Below are 19354 nucleotides of genomic sequence, written 5' to 3'. Positions count from 1 at the left end.
CATGAGCGCTTAAGCGCCAACAAATTTTACTCGGGGTATATACAGTATAATTTCATAAACACCCAAACAAAAGCATTAGCATGTCGATCGGTCACAATAAATGTTCAAATGCATATTTTGAAAAGCAATAAGACCATTTTCGTTTATAAATATTTATTTGTCATGTACAAATATCTCAAAACTTAATAGCCTCACCAAAAAAAGTCTGTTGCAGAGCCACGTTTACTCGACAGCCTAATTGATTTGTTTTGCTTTAATGGATCAGAAATAAGACTGCTGAAAAGCAACCCACATAACACTGTGCCCTCTACTATTATGTATTTTCTTAAATTATACATTTTAAGAGATGTGCTTCCAGTATACAAGGAAAAGCATCAGCATATTAATAATGATGACAAAATGACTTTAACTCTGAAGCTCAAATGTTAACACCTCCTTAACGTAATGCTAGACAAAATATTCATACCCTGCAATACTCCAAGCCCACTTCACTTTATGTCACATCAGGTGGGTTATATCTAGGCCTGCTATAACCACAGGCGTAGCAAAACAATGATACGCAAGTTGCCTAATCCATAGCAATGCGACAGCAGAACGGCTGAGGAGAAGATGCTGAGATGATTACATTTCCTTCTTCACACAGGTTCCGCAAAAGGGAGTCGATGTAACGAGGTGTCTCACACCATGTATGCTTAATAAAAATGTCCGGTTAGGCATCCCAATATGCGAGAATTGCGGCTTTGTTAGTCTTAGATGTGAGCAGTGAGTAGGTACCCATATAAAAGGAAAATCAGGCACTCCCCGACTAGTTTTGAGCACACTACTTAGCTATTTACTTCCTTGACAATTGTTACACAAGTGAGCAGTCACTCAACTGCGTCTTGTTGTTGGAAAACTTCTCGTCAAATATGTGCCATGGCACCAACATTTCAATTTCAAGCCATCCATGGCCATGTTAAACAAGGCCTCCAAATGCCTGCCTACTCTTCACTTGAGAGGATGTGAATAAAGAAGGTTCCGCTTGTATCTGATCAGTCACCACAGAAATGAACTCACGTAGCTTAAGGTAGCACTAGCCTCTTAGTCTGATTTACCGTCGATGTCCAGAAGTGCCGCATTTAGCATTGCACTGATTCTTATGAGGGCAGGCCTTTGAATTCTCTCAATATTGGAACTCTACGGGACTTTCTATCAAAGATTAGTCTCAGGTGCTTTATTCTGTCAGACGGTACCATCACAGCTTCGGCTACTGAAGGGGGTTCAGCTGTGGGTATCTTAGCTCTCCTTCACCCATCCACTTAACAAGTGCGTTTAGGTATCCCTGCATCAATTCGTACAGATTGCAAAGAAATTTTGCCGCGTATGCGCCCGACAGCCCCTTTTTCTCAGCTCCTTCGTCCGTAAAAAAACATAATAATATTTTCCATTTTGTCTAAGCTTTTTTAGAGTTTACAAAGCAGTTAAGTGCAAAGCTAAAAATGTAAATTTATTCTTCATTGTGAAATTACAAAGATGGAATGTCTTTTATAGAACTTCCGCGTCACCAAACAACAGTCATCAAACAAAAGTCATCAAGCACACATTTACTCATCGAAAAAGCAGATAGTAAAATTATAATGAATGAGTAATGCATATCAATAGTGATAAACCTGTAACACCAGTAAGTAATCAAAGGAATATTTATAATAAAAATATAGGTACATGCAATTTTTTTTAAGAGACTTTAATAAATGAAATATGGAATGCAGCAGCGAAACGCCTGTTCTGGCAATGAGACTCGCTCTGATACGAGTAGAGCAATAGCTAATCTTATTTAATGGCCTAGAAGCTGTAAATTTGCTTGAAATAAATGCATTTAGTTAATTTCGAAATAAAGATAAAAACGTTAAACACTTTTTCCTGCAGCTAATATACTTATATATATTTTTTTGTTGTGTTGCCTTGATAATTCGAAGTTCGAAGAAAAATGAAGTTCCCTAATATTTTTATTATATAAGTAATAAGTTTTATTATTTTGGGATATACTTTTGTATGCATACACTCGTATATATTTATTACATACTATTGTTAGTTGGTTGGTAGAAACCTACAGTTTTATGCCACCTCCAAATGAGAGACGCTTTTTAATGAGTCACACACAACCCATTCAGCTACGGCGCCCGCCTTATATAGGAAAAAATTAATTTTAATACGAAAAACCCTTAAATTCAACTTTTCAAATGTAAAGTATGTCAAATAATTTTCCTATAAATATTTATATATTTTCCTATAAATATTATAAAAGGAAAAATTGCAATTAAAAAGTAAGTGTTTTTGATTCACAAATCATACCTAACTAACATAAATTGTATGTCGATTTAACACACGCACATTGAAAACACACTTTTTATCCCAAATCTATAAATTAGCTTCTTCTCAAAAAATGGGCGGTTGCCATAGCCGATGATGCGAGACTACCATTCGGAAGCGAGTAGGTTCGAATCTCCGTGCATGAAACCCCAAATGACAGAAAAAGTTTTTCTAATAGCGGACCCCCCATGGCCAACCGCTGACTGTATTTTTGTCATAAAAAAGCCCCTTAAAAAAACATTTGCGTTCGGAGTCTATACAATATACCTATATTTGAAAGAAATTTGCAATTTGGTAAAGAGAATTATAATTTTTGTTTTTTTGCTGTAATTACTTTTTAAATTTATCAAGATTATGAAGCAGTTATAAAATAATTTTTCGAAATTCCCATCCGTTTAGAAGTGGCAGATAGTGTCATGCAAGTGGTATGCGATAGTGGTGCTTGTACAAATAAAAGTACAATTTTTCAACGCATTTTCTTCAGCACCAAGCATTGATATCTATGATAAAAAACTAATGCGCAATCAAATTTGTAAAAATTTGTAAACTGCTAAACTATTTTTTACGAAAAATAACAGATCAAGATATTAAATTCCGACTATGGCCACAGGTCTACCGACTAATATTCTGGTTGAATCGTTGATTTCAAGCAAGCAGAACAGCTGCCATCGTGTCGACTGTTTTTGACAGAATAGTCGCTCCAGATATTTGAAGTCGATTTGACTGTATATTTTAATGCGAACAATTTAAAATATTATTATATTAGTAAGTTAATAAATATATCGTGTAAGCACCAAAATATTATCTGTTTGTTGTTTTTCAGAAAAAGTGAGTAAAGACAGCCAGAGCTTGTAGTGACCGAATTGGCTGAAGAAATTAGACGCCATTAGACTTCTTTTCGTGGGCGTACGTCAAAGCGCTGATTTATGCTAATAAACCAGCTACTATTAAATTTAACCAACTGCGGCTCGTTATAAAATAGAAATTCAAGGCGGGTGATGTTAGAAAAATTGTTCAAAATTGCATTAGCCGGATGATCTTCATAAAAAGCATTCGAGGCAGTTATGAACTCTAAACTATTTAAAAAAAAAATTGGCAATGTAACGGATGAAAAATATACAATTTTTTTCTTAAATTTATCGATTAGTCCGAAGAAATGTTTAAATATCCTCGGTAAGTTAATAAATATTATATATTAAAGATAATTTAATATATATAAAGAGAATGTTTGATAATGGTTGATTTTTAAATATTTAAAGCAACATCTAGCGAAAAAATATAGCCCCTCAAAATTTTTACCAGATTTGACTAATTTTCGTTTCTTTAAGGTTCTTTATTTTTTTTTTTTTATAAAAGTATAGCTTCTTATATTATAAGGCGGCCGCCGTAGCCAAGTGGGTTGGTGCGTGACTACCGTTAGGAGTTCAAAGAGGACGTAGGTTCGAATCTCGGTGAAACACCAAAATGAAGAAAACGTTTTTTCTAATAGCGGTCGCCCCTCGGCTGGCAATGGCAAACCTCCGAGTGTATTTCTGCCATGAAAAAGCTCTTCACAAAAATATCTGCCGTTCGGAGTCGGCTTAAAACTGTAGGTCCCTTCATTTGTCAAGATCAAGACGCACACCACAAAGTGAGGAGGAGCTCGGCCAAACACCCAAAAAGAGTGTACGCGCCAAAAATATATACATATAGTAAGTATATAAATCCAAATTTTAGACTTTATACAAAAAATATAAATCATTAAATATTTTCGCCGAAATTTTAACATTTTTATTCAGACTTTATATAAAAATTGCAAAAACTTAACAAATTTTCGCCAAAATTTCAACATTTTAATTTTCAGGAAAAAAAATTGGGTACACAGTAGGCCGGTCGATTTGTGAGGAAGCAAAAAAATCGCTCATTGCTCTATGAAAATCGTATTCTAGGGATCAAAATAAGAAACTTTGCCGAAGGAACCATACCTCTAAAACGGATTCTGAAGACCCCCAATTTGGGTCGAACTTTTTGTTTCTTTTCTCATGTAAAGGCCAAAAATGGTGATATTTTGAAATGATTGTATGGGGAACCCCCCAGGGGAGTTCCAGGGGGTATGCCACTGGCATGGGTGGATCGGCCGTCCAAAGTTAGTGGGGGTCGGTCATACATTTGGACTCGATTGGAGCACTCTAAATGGGCCAAAGTGGGATTTTTCGTTCGACCCAAATTGGGGGATATCAGAATTCGTTTTAGAGGTATGGTTCCTTCGGCAAAGTTTCTTATTTTGATCCCTAGAATATGCCCTAGTACATAGCCCAATAAATACAATTAATTTCTAGTATAAGAAAGTGCAAGTTTAAAGTTGCTCAAAGTTCTAGATGTTGTTCGATCTTTTTTTTCAGAACCGAAGTCCTCGGTAGCCAGCGCTCTTGCTAAATTTTAGTGTATTATTAGTAATAATAATAAGTGGCGCGCACACTTCTGTTAGCTGTTTGACCGAGTTCCTCCTCCTATTTGAGGCGTGCGTCTTGATGTTGTTCTACAAAATGATTGAAAAATTTTTTTCTAATAGCGATCGCCCCTCGGCAAGCGATGGCAAACTTCCGAGTGTATTTCTGCCATGAAAAAGCTCCTCATATTTATAATTATTACTCTTGCAAATAAATAAATATATAAAAATAAAATTAAAAAAACAATGTCGTCCATTGGTACGCTAGGGAAAATATTACCAAAAATCAATGAGACTTCGAGCCACTTTAAACTTGAACTTTCTTTTCCTAAAATTGAATGGGTTATGAAACTGCGTACCTAAATTTTCAAAAGTGTAAGAGATTCTGATTAAAAAGCTTAAAATCTTAATGAAAATTTGTCGAACTTTTAAATATTTTCTACAAAGTTTGAAACCTTGATTTATATGTCGTTCGTTATAGAATGCGCTATATTTTTGTAAAAAAACGCATTAAAATTAAAAAAAAAAAAGAGGTTGTCTGCAAAGTCGGTTTACTGACGATAGTTTAACGTGATAACGTCATAAGAAAATACTGATTGAATGGTTGCATTTTTCAAAAGAAAATTTTAATTTTATTTGTTTGATACATATTTTGTATGGATATAGAGAATGAGTTAACATTAACATAACATATACTTTAACATAACATAACATAACATAACATAACATAACATAACATAACATAACATAACATAACATAACATAACATAACATAACATAACATAACATAACATAACATAACATAACATAACATAACATAACATGACATAACACAACACAACACAACACAACACAACACAACACAACACAACATAACATAACATAACATAACATAACATAACATAACATAACATAACATAACATAACATAACATAACATAACATAACATAACATAACATAACATAACATAACATAACATAACATAACATAACATAACATAACATAACATAACATAACATAACATAACATAACATAACATAACATAACATAACATAACATAACATAACATAACATAACATAACATAACATAACATAACATAACATAACATAACATAACATAACATAACATAACAAATTACCCCGTATTAAAGCACTTATCTTTCTTAAACCACTTATCTTTCTCACTTAGCTTTCATTTGATACCCATATTGTACATACACAACCAAAGGTTACCCGGGTCCACGTTTTGACCTATATCTCGAGACCATATCTACCAATATGTACCCAAACAATACGGAAACCATCTTCAATACCTCCTTAACAATGTGTGTAAGTTTGGTTTAATTCGGTGCAAAGACCCGGCGGGTCCACGTTTTGGCATATATTTCCAGACCCTAGTCATCAATAGGTATGAAAATTACCCCCTATTAAAGCACTTATCAACAGCTTTCATTTGATATCCATATTGTACAAACACATTCTAGGGTCCACGTTTTGGTCTCTATCTCGAGACCCTAGTCACGGAGCGGATGGAAATACTCTGAACTAAAGCATTCACCAACAGCTTCCATTTGATACCCATAATGTACATACACATCCGAAGGTTACCCGGGTCAACGTTTTGACCTATATCTCGAGACCCTATCTACCAATAGGTATTCAAACTATACGGAAATCATCTTCAATACCTACTTAACAATGTGTGTAAGTTTGGTTTAATTCGGTGCAAAGACACGGCGGGTCCACGTTTTGGCATATATTTCCAGACCCTAGTCATCAATAGGTATGAAAATTACCCCGTATTAAAGCACTTATCAACAGCTTTCATTTGATACCCATATTGTACATACACATCCGAAGGTTACCCGGGTCCACGTTTTGACCTATATCTCGAGCCCTATTTCCAAAATAAAATATAATCCATGTTACTCGTGATGTAGCTTTCGAATGGTGAAAGAATTTTTAAAATCGGTCCAGTAGTTTTTGAGCCTATTCATTACAACCAAACAAACAAAGTTTTCCTCTTTATAATATTAGTATAGATATGGTAAATATTACCATACATTTTTTCCTTCAGATATAATAAAAAAATAATAATAATAACATTAAAACAACAGGTATTATTAACAAACTTGGTTTTATTTGAAATTCTCAAGTAAATCAAAATAATAATAATCAATAAGAAGGCATATGCCAATACAAATACGTGAATTTATATATGTACATATGCGCATATACATACATACATATATACGCTCACTTAAGTAGGGGAGAGCAAGATGTCGAACGTTGCCGTTCGTTTGCTTTGTTTGCTTTGTCGTTCCTTCCGCTCTTTCGCTTGCAGTTCATTCAATGCAATGAGCAAGGTAACTACATATGAGCAAGGTAACTACATATGAGCAAGGTAACTACATATGAGCAAGGTAACTACATATGAGCAAGGTAACACTAATATGAGCAAGGTAACTACATATGAGCAAGGTAACTACATATGAGCAAGGTAACTACATATGAGCAAGGTAACTACATATGAGCAAGGTAACTACATATGAGCAAGGTAACTACATATGAGCAAGGTAACTACATATGAGCAAGGTAACACTAATATGAGCAAGGTAACTACATATGAGCAAGGTAACTACATATGAACAGTAATGAGCAAGGTAACACTAGTATGAGCAAGGTAACGGCAATGAACAGTAATGAGCAAGGTAACGACACATTTTTTCGTGCGTGCAGCCTGTTAAATCGAATTATAAGACGTTATCACGTCAAAATAATAAAGGTAGCCAAACTGTTTAAAATGCTGAGGTGTTATAGTTTTTCGCAGGCTGTAGCACTACCCGTTTTCCAGTCGTTGTACCTGTCAGCGCTTTATTCAGCTACACCAGTACACATTTTTTATCTCTCTAAAGCCTTCAGTACAATCGAAGACTGTTGGGTCCTTACCTGCTATTTTGCATGTATTTTTATACACATGTACACACATATGTTGCGCATAGAAAATTTTGCCTACACTTCTTATTTTTTAATTTCGTTTTTCTTGTCCTATAAATTTAATTCTCGGTAATATGATTCAATCAGGGTCGAAAATATTTGTAAATTAGTTTGACGGCAATTTTTCAATGTAAATGTGTACAATCATATTTTATGTAGTGCAACTCAGCATAAATATGTATGGACATGTGTAAATATGTATGTGAATATAGCAAATTCATTCATTCAGGCAATGCGCATAAAAATCAAAATACTGTGACGCATCCCCATTTGTCTTGCTCTTTAAAAATTGGTTGTTGACTTAATTTTTTTTTTATTATTTATTTGCATTGTTTAAGTACTTTTTGAATGCTCGCTTTTTTTTTTTGGTTGCTTTGCTGTCATTAAATTCACTGAAGCTGCAACAATATATGGCTGCGTTATACGATATCCCAACGCCCAGCTGCAGTCTGCAGTGTACAGCGAGCAGTGTTTTGCAGCTAATGGCAAAATTCATTTTGCAGCTACAACAATTATGCTGCTGACAACCACCGTCAGGCGCAACAGCACCGTGCAGCCATTTGCATGCTCCAGACGAAACAAATTACAAGCTACTGAACAACGTTCATGCATAGAGTTGAAAGCGGGAAGCTCGCGATTCTGGACGCCAAACTCACACATCATATCGCACATACTCGAATGTATGTACATATGTATGTATGTGTACATGAGGGTGTACAGAACAGCAATAAAAATATCCAAATTAAAAACAAACAAATCTCTTTTTTTCATTTCCCCATAAATATTACGAACCAAAAAATGAAATGTAAGACTAATGTGCACAATTATTACTCTTTGGATCCATCTCAAAGTGCTGCTGGAGTTGAAGCAGTGTTGTCGCTGTCCGGCATACTAACTTTGTGAAAGGACGGCGGTGAGTGCAGCAGTTGCGGCGAACGAGCCAACGACAATGATAACGGTAATATTCGTATGCGCGGGAAGCTGCAGCGGTCGGTCGAACTTCGCGATTCAAGCAAAAGGCTGAAAGACAGGCAGGCAGGCAAGCGGGCAGACGGACCTCAGCTCCTTTAGAACTGCAGCATTTGATGCCTATCACACAGTTGCAATTGTGTTGCGCACAAACCTCTTGGCTGGCTCGGTAATTCAAAACTCAAAAATACAACTTACGCGGAGGACGGCGACGACTACATCAATAATAGCAACGGCACTAAACGCTATGAACGATCGTATTAAAACCGAACCGAAAAATCGTAAATTATGCTTAAAAAAATACCAAAAACAATAAGCGCATGCGCGACGTACGTTATGGAGCGCACAAAGAACTCGCGACCAACAATAAAAACAACAATACAGTAATCGTACAAATTATGTGCCTTATATTGCAAGTACTATTTGGTGCAAAAAAAAAAAACATCACACAAAAACTCGAAACACGAACAGCAAACAAATTCAAAACAACGACTTAAACCTGAGATTTCTTTCTGCCTTGTGGGCGCTGCTAATGACAGCAACCCTAAATTCACTGGCAATGGACGCGATGCAACTAAATGCTGAAATGTCGCCAAGCCGCGATTGGAGCGAACACCCCAAGCGTTGCACTGATCGCGTGGCCAAATATGCAGCGGCTGTTGCTGAGAAGCGCGGGCATTAAGCGCGCACGGGCGCCGTCATATCATATGCGACGCCAACAACACTAACTACTAGTATTGCTGTAAACTCGAGCAAAGCTGGTAGCTCTTACCCAGCTGGCATTCGGCAAGTGCGCAATGCGAACTCTATCGCTTGCTAGTTGGCACCAGCTGTTAGCAGTACACTTTTCACTCAATTTCAGCTACTGCATTGGAGATAGTGTGCAACATACAAATATACTTTTACATACAAACATATATGCATGTATGTAAGTGTGTATGTACGTACTATGACCGACGTTGTCACCGCGCTTAACCAATGTCAGCCAAATCAAAATAAATAATAATCATATATTTTACACTCCGTGACTTGTGTTGACTTTGCAAAATTTTGCATTTCATATGAAAATTTCACTTTGCCAACTACACTTTTACTCAGCGAGTACTTGAGTGTCCACTTTTTGACTGTTCGACTTTCGGGCAGATTAGTTTGCTTGATCTTTATTTTTTTACTTTTCTGTTGTTGTTGTTTTATTGCTTTTCTTTTTTTTGTGTCCCGAAGTTCAGCTACTTTCATCAGCGTTTTAATTTTTCGCTTACTAAAGTTCTTATTTCAAGTACAAGTACATTTGTATGGTGGCTTTCTTCGAAGCTAACCGAAATTGTGCTGATACAGAAGTATAATTTTACATATAAGAAAGTGCATACAAATATATCCACATACATACTTACATACATACAAACGCTTATATGCATTCATATTTATATAGGTACATGCACATGTATGTCCATACTCGTATGTGAATATGTTTGCAACCACTCAATGATTTACCTTTGTCAAAGTCCAGACCTTAGTCAATATCCATTGGCCAATGTTGGGCATTATGTAAAGTGTTGGTGTTTGTTGCTACGGTTTTTATTACGAGTAATATTTGATTTTTATAGATACAAGCAATTTATTTGCGACAGAATACAAAGCCGGGTTGAAAAAATAAGCTCAAGGGCAAGGCGAATTCGTATACGAGTATGCTGACATCGATAGTACAAAAACAAAATTCGCTCATGGTAGGTACATTGTATACGCTTCGTCTGGGGAAATGGTGAAACGAAGGTTTTCTGAAGGTTTGGGTTGCATATAGAAAAGTCAGTTCTTAGTTTTCCCATTCTGGCGCTTTTAAGCGTTTTTGAAGCGTTTTAGTTTGAAGTTGCTGCTTCCGGAGGAGTATTTAAAATAATGTAAACTAATTTAAATGCAAACACTTTTACCATCAAAAGTTGTTTCTGGGCGTTTACAGGTACGAAGAAGCTTATTATTAAAACTTATAAAAAAGAAAAATGTGTGAATTTGTTCTATAGAGAAAATGCGTAACACCTCAATGAAAAAAAAAAATTATAAAAATTCAACGGGATTTTCTAGCAACTTTAAACTTGCATTTTATTATACAAAATCAACCATCCACTTCTGTTTTTTGAATAATTTTTTTTATAAATAAAAATTATGATTTTGAGTGATGGAAATCTTTATATCGACGCACTTCATTGCTTATCTGTTTGTATGTTATACTGCAGCTCTAGTTCACTATTGTCAAATATGTTATGGCGTCGTACCATTTGCAAAAATTATAAATATTCCGATAGGCTTATTAATTTTGCACCGCCTTGTACTAAAATTTCTGCGTACTCATTTTATTATTCTCATTAAAAAGTTTAAAATTTTGATTTATATGGTTTTTTATTTATTTATTTTGCATATTGAGTCTATGAAACAATAATTTCTTACAAATTAATTAACAATTATACTTAAATTTGAGCAGCGTTTTCAGAGTATAAATAAAAAAATTGATTTAGGCAAAAAAAAACAAGATCGATAGATTTTGAAATTTGGTTAAATTCGCAAACAGCCCTTCCAATAGGTGCATTACGGTCATAATTCATCCTAGCATTAATAGCATAGTCATTTTTCCCCCTGTTCACTCCTTTCGGGAGCATAGAGCCTCGACAAGACTCTTCTATCGTACACGATTCTGTGCTGTTATTTTTGCACCGCCCCATGGGATGTCGGCATCTGCTAGATCGCCCAGCATCGACCTTCTTCAAGTGTGTTTTGGTCGACCGCGACCTCTGTTCCCTTGCGGGTTCGAGTCCAGTGCCATACTCATGATGCTATCTGGTGGTTTTTCCAATGTGTGACCTATCCATCGCCACTTTCTGCATTTGATTTACCTAAGAATGGGTCCCTCGTTCGTTCGGAGGCATTTCTGGGTGAAGGATTGTAGTATCTGTGTGTTGGTGTTAGAGACTAGCCAAGTTTCGCTTCCGTACAACAATACGGACTTCACGCATGGACCGAATATTCGTAGTTTATTGCGAGATTTACGAACTCCCCCATACTGTATGCATTCGCCCGAATGCCGCCCTTGCTTTGTTTAGCCTGCAGTTGACATCTTCATCTTCTCCACCCTCTGCCGTGATGATGCAGCCGAGGTAGCAGAAGCTTTCGACGAATTCCACCGGGCATCCGTCAACCAAAATCTCTCATAGAAAAAAATAATGACCATTAAATAAAAGAAAGATAGTCAAAACTGGTCAAATTATCAAAAAGGTAATTTTATTTGCTGACTGTACATAGAAAATCTGCCTTAGGTATCCACGGCAGTAATGGGTAGGTCTCTCATTGAAATTATTGCAAATTATTGTATAATAATTGTCGTGTGTTTTTGAATCGGATTCTCCAAAGGAATTTGTGATCTTCTTCAGTACTTCAAAGCATTTATTTTATAAAATAGGCCTTATATGATAATAAAGTATGTATCTTAAAATTAGTAAATGGCTGTACCACTGGGTGTATTCCATAAATGTTTTTTCTCTTAAATAAATTAAATAGATTTAAGTAAAAATATTCCTCAATGTTTAAAAAATAGATCGCAAGAAAAAATGGATTGAAAAAAATAGGGTAACATTTTTGAGATAAATCATCAACCTTTGCAGTTCCGATCAGTATTTTAGTATTTAGACCTAATGCGCAAGGATTCCTCTTTCTACCAATACGTCACATGACGATCTTGCAGAGTAACGATTGCTTCTGGCGCAAGCATCGTTTTTGGACGGCATTCATCACATTCATTCTGCAAAGATCGACGGCCACGTTGGAACTAGTTGTAACAGCGTTTTACAGTGGCTAAGTGTAATGATTCAACCATAAAAGTCGAAGTGAATTGATCAATGCACTCCTGGTATGTTCTTCGTTATTTATTGTAACCAATACTAGTTGTCGTGGCATCGAACTTACGAGTGACTGAAAAGCACTAAGGACGCTGTCTTCCCTATCCTATTGAATAGCTTTTTTAAGGTGCAATAGGCTAATAAACTTGCGCCCGCCTTTATAGACTTGCTAAGCTAAGCTAAGCGTACCCTGCTGAATATTACCAAGGAAAGCTTCGAGAGAGAGAAAAAGTGATGCCATCTGAAAACATGGAGGTGCTAAGGCTGCAGCTCCCACTTACTCAGCTACCCAGAGATGATATCACTAAAGTATTCTAACTCGAAAAGAGGTTCAGAATTGAACCGAACAATACTGGAGTATATCTGCAATTTAAAAGAAACTAGAGATCAAATTCTCACTGGACCTGGAGTGTATCGAGAAACTTAAGCTACTAGGAACGCAGAATTATATATATATATATATATACCCTTTTGGGTGTTTGGCCAAGCTCCTCCTCCTATTTGTGGTGTGCGTCTTGATGTTGTTCCACAAATGGAGGGACCTACAGTTTCAAGCCGACTCCCAACGGCAGATATTTTTATGAGGAGCTTTTTCATGGCAGAAATACACTCGGAGGTTTGCCATTGCCTGCCGAGGGGCGACCGCTATTAGAAACATTTTTTCTTAATTTTGGTGTTTCACCGAGATTCGAACCTACGTTCTCTCTGTGAATTCCGAATGGTAATCACGCACCAACCCATTCGGCTACGGCGGCCGCCGTGCGCAGAATTGCATCCAGATAATTTGGGTCCCAGGACACAAGGATATAACTGGGAACGAAATAGCGAACGCATTGACGAGGGAGGACGCAACGTCGCCTTTAATAGGACTCGAGCCCTTCCTTGCTATAGGACAACACTCCATAAAGGAAAAGCTTAGGAGTGAAGAACTAGGGCTTGGCGAGGTTTGCTTGCACCAAACTATGGGGGTAAGCCAAGCGAAATCCCTACTGGGGGGGTACAACCAAAAGCGGTTTAAAAAATTCATAAGTCTCCCCTTCCTAAGGATAAACTGGGAATGCTCAGGCGTATTCTCAAAGGCCATTGCAGACTGCGAAGTCATCTGCACATGATCGGGATTTGGAATTACCGTTTCTGTGACCAATCTCAGGAGTCCAAGACTCACCGTAAAATTCTTCAGCAAAATTCAAAGAAGCACTCTCCAGACCTTTACGTAACTTTTTACGTTCATCTTATGCGAAATAAAACTAATTGGGGTATTGTCACGGTAGCTCAAACATTACAGGTCATAAGAGAGCCATCGTGGAAGTTTCGGGAGAGACGCGTTTGTCATAGCTCGCGAATGTCTCTTCAATATTTCACCGCTAAATATGGTGGATTGCCAGAACTTATGATTACAGGCGAATTCAAGTCTAGCTCTTTGAGGCGTGATTTAAGTTTCGGTTCATCGAATCTATTTTGATATTTTAAATTCGAACCTTCACTCAAAATTTTCTGTATTCTTCTTTTCGTAACATTAGGAGGAAGTTCCAATCTAATTTGGTTAAGGGGTTAGATGAGTTTCGTCGGGTAAAAAAAGGCCTATTTTCAATATATTTTTTTCTATGTAAAAAATTATTTATTTAATTCAAACTTTTTTCTGTCTTATAAATTTAAAATTAAAAAAAAAAAATCAAAAATCCTCCATTGTGACGTCATTTCCGGTGACCCCTCGAAAAAAAGGTGTGTCCGCGTTGTCAGCATAGCTCTTGACAGGCTCATCAAAAATGAAAAAAACAAAAATAAGTGCTTTAGTTAAGACCATAAACTCGTGCTTGAACGAAGGAAAGAAAAAAAGTAAAAATTGGAATTTTGGCAGACATTTTTGCAAAAAAATGAAATTTCGGTAAAATTTGCTTGACATTTTGTTTTTTTTTTAAATAGTTGTAAATGAAAATGAAAAAAAAAACAAAATTCTTCGTTCAAGCACGAGTAAATTGTGTTTCGAACACCTGTGTAAAATTTCATCAAGATCGGTTGAGTAGTTTTCGAGAACATTTGACAACCGACTTTGAAAACACGGTTCCGAGAAAAACGCGTTTAAAGTTTTGAGTAACAATAAAAGGGGCTTGGAGCGCACACCTTCCAAAGGCTGTATCTCCGAATTTATTATTCGGATCGACTTGAAAATTTAGGATAATATTCCTGAGAAAAAAATAAATCGATTTTTTGAACAAACGAAACCCATGTAACCCCTTAAGCTTGGTATTTTTATTGGCAACCAACAATCTTACCTCTCTGGAACGCCTGTTGTCAATCGAAGCCTAAGACTAGTTCTTTTAATTTTTCTATAAAGTAAGCATATTCTACCAGAGGAGGAAATAAAACTCAATAAAATAGAACAAATACGAAAATTTATTGGTGAAGTTGGGCTTAAAGAAATACTCTGAATCCATTAATGCATAAATCCATTATAGCCCCAATAGATCCTTCAAGTCGCAGTGCTAAGTCCCTTCATAAAAATAATAATAATCATAACTGAAATCTCCTATTCTATATGGCGTTGGAATTTCATGGTTACAGGTTAATAAAAAATTTAATAGAAAAGAATAGCTCAACCCAAGTTGATTATAATATCCATAGAGAAAATACAGCTTCATAGTTCTGTTCTACAAAATGCAAAAACACAGTTACGCTGTTAAGGCTTTCGACCACAGAAATATCAAATCCACTTGCTTACTCGGGCAGCTGGCTTATAGATAGCACAATCGAAAGTCCTATGCAACTAAAAGGCCACCCGTTAGCTCATTCATTACCCGCCACAAAACCAGTAAGTGGAAAACCTGATTCCTACTTTTTTATAGATTCGTACGCCCACACACATGCACATACCTGTAGGTATATTAATTCAGAATCAGAATTACTTTCACACCTTCACTAAGAAGCGCAAATAAACTCTAATCCCGATCGGTAAATATTTTGTTAAAACACATTAATAACTGATAATGCTAGCAAACACAAATTAAAAATAAATAAATGGTGTGAAAAATGCTATAAAAATACATATTCGTACTCGTAAACGAACAAGGAATATGAACATTTGTAGACACCGCCAGACACTGTACAATATTTGAATCATAAATATTATTTTACCTGATGTGGATCATTAATAAAGCTCTACAAACGAAATCATAAATAATAATAATAAAATAAGATAAAAAAATTACAATTAAATAGTAAAATAATCATTCTATTCAATGACTTAAATTTCGTTTTTTTAGTAAATTAGTAGTCGAATATATAAAACTTAGTGTATGTACATGCATACATATGTATATAAGCAAGGCCATATCGCTCGTTTACTTCAATAGTGTCATATTTACAAACAGTACATAATTTTTTTAGATAATTATCCACAAATGAACACAAATTCACACAGAATAAAAAGATATATAAAACAATTCAGAAGATGTGGCCAACATCAGACCGTTAAGCGGCTCTCAACGATTTTGAAGAAATCGGCTGAGGTTGTGTTTGTGATATACGAAAAGCTTAACGCAGCCATTACTCATATTACTTCGTTGCCGTCTGAATCAAAGATAATAAGATGTGAAACTCTCTTATTTCGAGTGAGAGCGCGCCCATTATTGCATACGTTATAATATGCATGTTTTTATTATTGTCAAATTCAATCAGACTTTACTGAACACATTCTGTAGACATGTAAAACTGGGTATTGGTTTATGTGTTTAAATATGTATTTATGTAAATTTATGATTTAAAAAATAGAGGTTATCTTAGTTAATCGTTATTCTTATTTTTATACTGCTTTAACTTATTCTAATAGGTGTTTCAAAAATGTATGTATTTCATTGTTACTAATTTTTTATGTTATATTCAAAAATTGCAATATTTAATGTATTTCTTTATTATTATGTTTTTCGTGTTCATTACTTTTGTGTTTCAATTTCGAATAGTTTCATTTAAATCTCAATTTTAGAAATTTTCGCTTATTTATGTATTTCATGCTGATTGTGCCTATTTTTATTATATTCCTCTAAATACTAACCCAAATGGTGGTTTGGTAACTGAAAATTCACAATTTTTGTTTAAAAAATTCCCAATCAACGTTTCCTCCAGTATGGCATTACTGACGAATGTTATAAATAAAAAATAGTTTAAAAAAACTAAAAACCACGCTTTTATTGCCAATCGAACGAAAAAGTATAAAATAAATTTTAATGACAAAGAGACCTATAATGAAGTAACAGCAAATCGAACGATCAGTCATAGTCAACAACCTCAGAACAGAATTATAACAAAAATTAAGATACAAATAGAATAATTCAAATTAAAGTTAAAAGCGTGGGATGCTTGATATAGTAAATATTACAATCATTCTATTGGCAACTACCTATGTACAGAAGGTTATGAAAGTGAAGCAAAATGCATCCCACGCTTTTAACTCTAATTTGAATTATTCTATTTGTATCCTAATTTTTGTTATAATTCTGTTCTGAGGTAGTTGACTATGACTGATCGTTCGATTTGCTATTACTTCATTATAGGTCTCTTTGTCATTAAAATTTATTTTATACTTTTTCGTTCGATTGGCAATAAAAGCGTGTTTTTTAGTTTTTTTAAACTATTTTTTATTTTCTACTTTTTAGTTCGATTAGCAAAACAGGGTGTTTTTTAGTTTTTTTTTTAACTATTTTTTATTATGAATGAAAATTATTGTTATCATTGCAGTCAATGAATTAATGATTCGATATATTCGTGTTATATTTAATTCCTTTCTTATCGACTGTGAGTCTAAAGCTATGCAGTTATCGGCCGTGATAAAGAAGTGATCGGGATGAAGAACTTATTTCGTGGAGGGAGCCTGAGAAACGGCTACCCCACTCCATTGGCCAGTTTTTTTCGATTTTCGTGGTGTGGTGCGCTATGAATTCCTTCCACCTGGCCAAACTGTTAATAAGGAATATTATTTGAGCGTTATGCTTCGTTTACGTGAAGCAATTCGTCTAAAAAGACCAGAATTATGGGCCAACAACTCTTGGTTTTTGCATCACGATAATGCACCGTCTCACACTGCACTCGTTCTTCGTGACCATTTCGCCAAAAATTCCACGCATATCGTTCCGCAACCACCGTATTCGCCTGATTTAGCTCCGTGTGACTTCTGGCTATTCCCAAAACTCAAGAGACCACTCCGGGGAACGCGTTTCGAGTCGACTGAGGAGATAAAAGCTGAATCGAAGAAGGTGCTGATGGCTGTATCGGAAATGGACTATTTGGCATGTTTCGAGGATTGGGAAAATCGTTGGCATACGTGTATTTCATCGAGAGGGAATTATTTTGAAGGAGATGAAATTGATTTACAAGAATAAATAAAGATTTTTCATTTTACAACCAAATTCACCTTACTTTTTGCCCACAGGTAAAAAAAGAAAATATTAATCCTGGCAATCCTAATAAGGATAATGGAAAACTTTTATCAAATTATTGCATTGTCATCGGTCTCTGATAGGTGTGCAAAATTTCAAGTCGATCAGATTTTTAGAAGCCAGTGAAAATTAAGCTCAAAGATTCCGTTACATGCATACATACATACATACATACATACATACATACATACATACATACATACATACATACATACATACATACATACATACATACAACCCGACCTAATAAAAGTGTGTTAAAAATGCACATTTTCACAGCGCTCTCACAAGAAAAAGAGTGTCGCATCTAGTTATCTATGGTCTGAATAACGAGTGATTGGACGAGTGAGCAGAATTCTACTGCCGAATCTCCGTTGACGTGGCAGCCGCAGCTGTTCTCACAATTTTGCTTCAGATGGCCAAAATTTTTAATCTATCATCCTTGATTAACAATATTTTATTTGATGAAAATATGTCTTTACTTTTACTAAGAGAGACGTAGTAAATTGAAAACTTTGAAGCCGTTTTTCTCAACATTTTGGTTTTTTCATTTGGTATATGGCACGCTTGCAGTAAATGAACGATATAAATACATATATGTATGTATATGAATATATTTATACGCACTCCTGAGCCATTCATGTACTTACAGTAAAATTTTGGTGAGCTATTAGGTGGCGCTGGATTTGTAATACTTATTGCTCTTTGCTCATAGTTGAAAAATGTATTAGTTTCATGAGAGGAATTATGTCGGCTGTGCAAACAATAGATCTAAAAGCCTCTAAAAGTCATATTTGCAGACTCATTCAAAAAATCGGTTTTTTTTATATTTCGAAAGTATAGGCTTTTACTGTGAAATTTTTGGACGGATAGTATTTTCGATTCTACAGCCGTTTTAGCAGATAGAGTCAGATTCGGCGCGCGACATCTGGTATTATTTTTTGAATTATTTCGTTTTTTTTTTTTTAACTGAAAAACCCCGATTTTAGAGTGTCAAATTCAAAACCGCGCCATTTTGTCAATTTTTTTTTATTCTAATACGGGACATAGCTACAGTCGTACTGATTCATAATTTTTTTGGTTCTTGTGTTTCAGATAAATAGAAGAGCCAAAATGGACCACACCGTCCAAGTCCACTTTTTCGGGAGGGTCAACTTCAGCGTCATTTTTTGAATTATTAAAATTAAAAAAAAAAATTTTTCTTCATTTTTAATGTAAAAGAAGTTAAATAAAAAGCCTAAAAAATTTAAATATCGTTTTTCATTTTTTATTGTAAAAAAAAAAATCCTAAAAATATTCTA

The 19354-nt window shown here is 35.2% G+C and overlaps 1 protein-coding gene across 7 annotated transcripts in view; it reads right to left on the bottom strand.

Moving 5' to 3' along the window:
* LOC129253500 (protein single-minded) overlaps positions 1–19354 on the bottom strand; it is a 95356-nt gene that overhangs the window by 54504 nt on the left and 21498 nt on the right. For 2 of the 7 annotated variants that reach the window (XM_054891903.1, XM_054891905.1), the window contains exon 1: positions 8606–9431. The exons of 2 other annotated variants lie outside the window; for them this stretch is intronic. In XM_054891903.1, the coding sequence (XP_054747878.1) occupies positions 8606–8618 (13 nt within the window). In that variant the 5' untranslated portion in view covers positions 8619–9431. Of the gene's footprint in view, positions 1–8566; positions 8586–8605; positions 9432–9515; positions 9583–19354 lie in introns of those variants that run through there. 3 more of the 7 variants (XM_054891910.1, XM_054891909.1, XM_054891908.1) reach the window with 3 other exon arrangements.

The sequence above is a fragment of the Anastrepha obliqua genome, chromosome 1, assembly GCF_027943255.1.
Source record: "Anastrepha obliqua isolate idAnaObli1 chromosome 1, idAnaObli1_1.0, whole genome shotgun sequence".
NCBI classification, from domain to species: domain Eukaryota; kingdom Metazoa; phylum Arthropoda; class Insecta; order Diptera; family Tephritidae; genus Anastrepha; species Anastrepha obliqua.
Note: the sequence above shows the minus strand (reverse complement) of the source record. Positions and strands in the feature narration are given on the sequence as shown.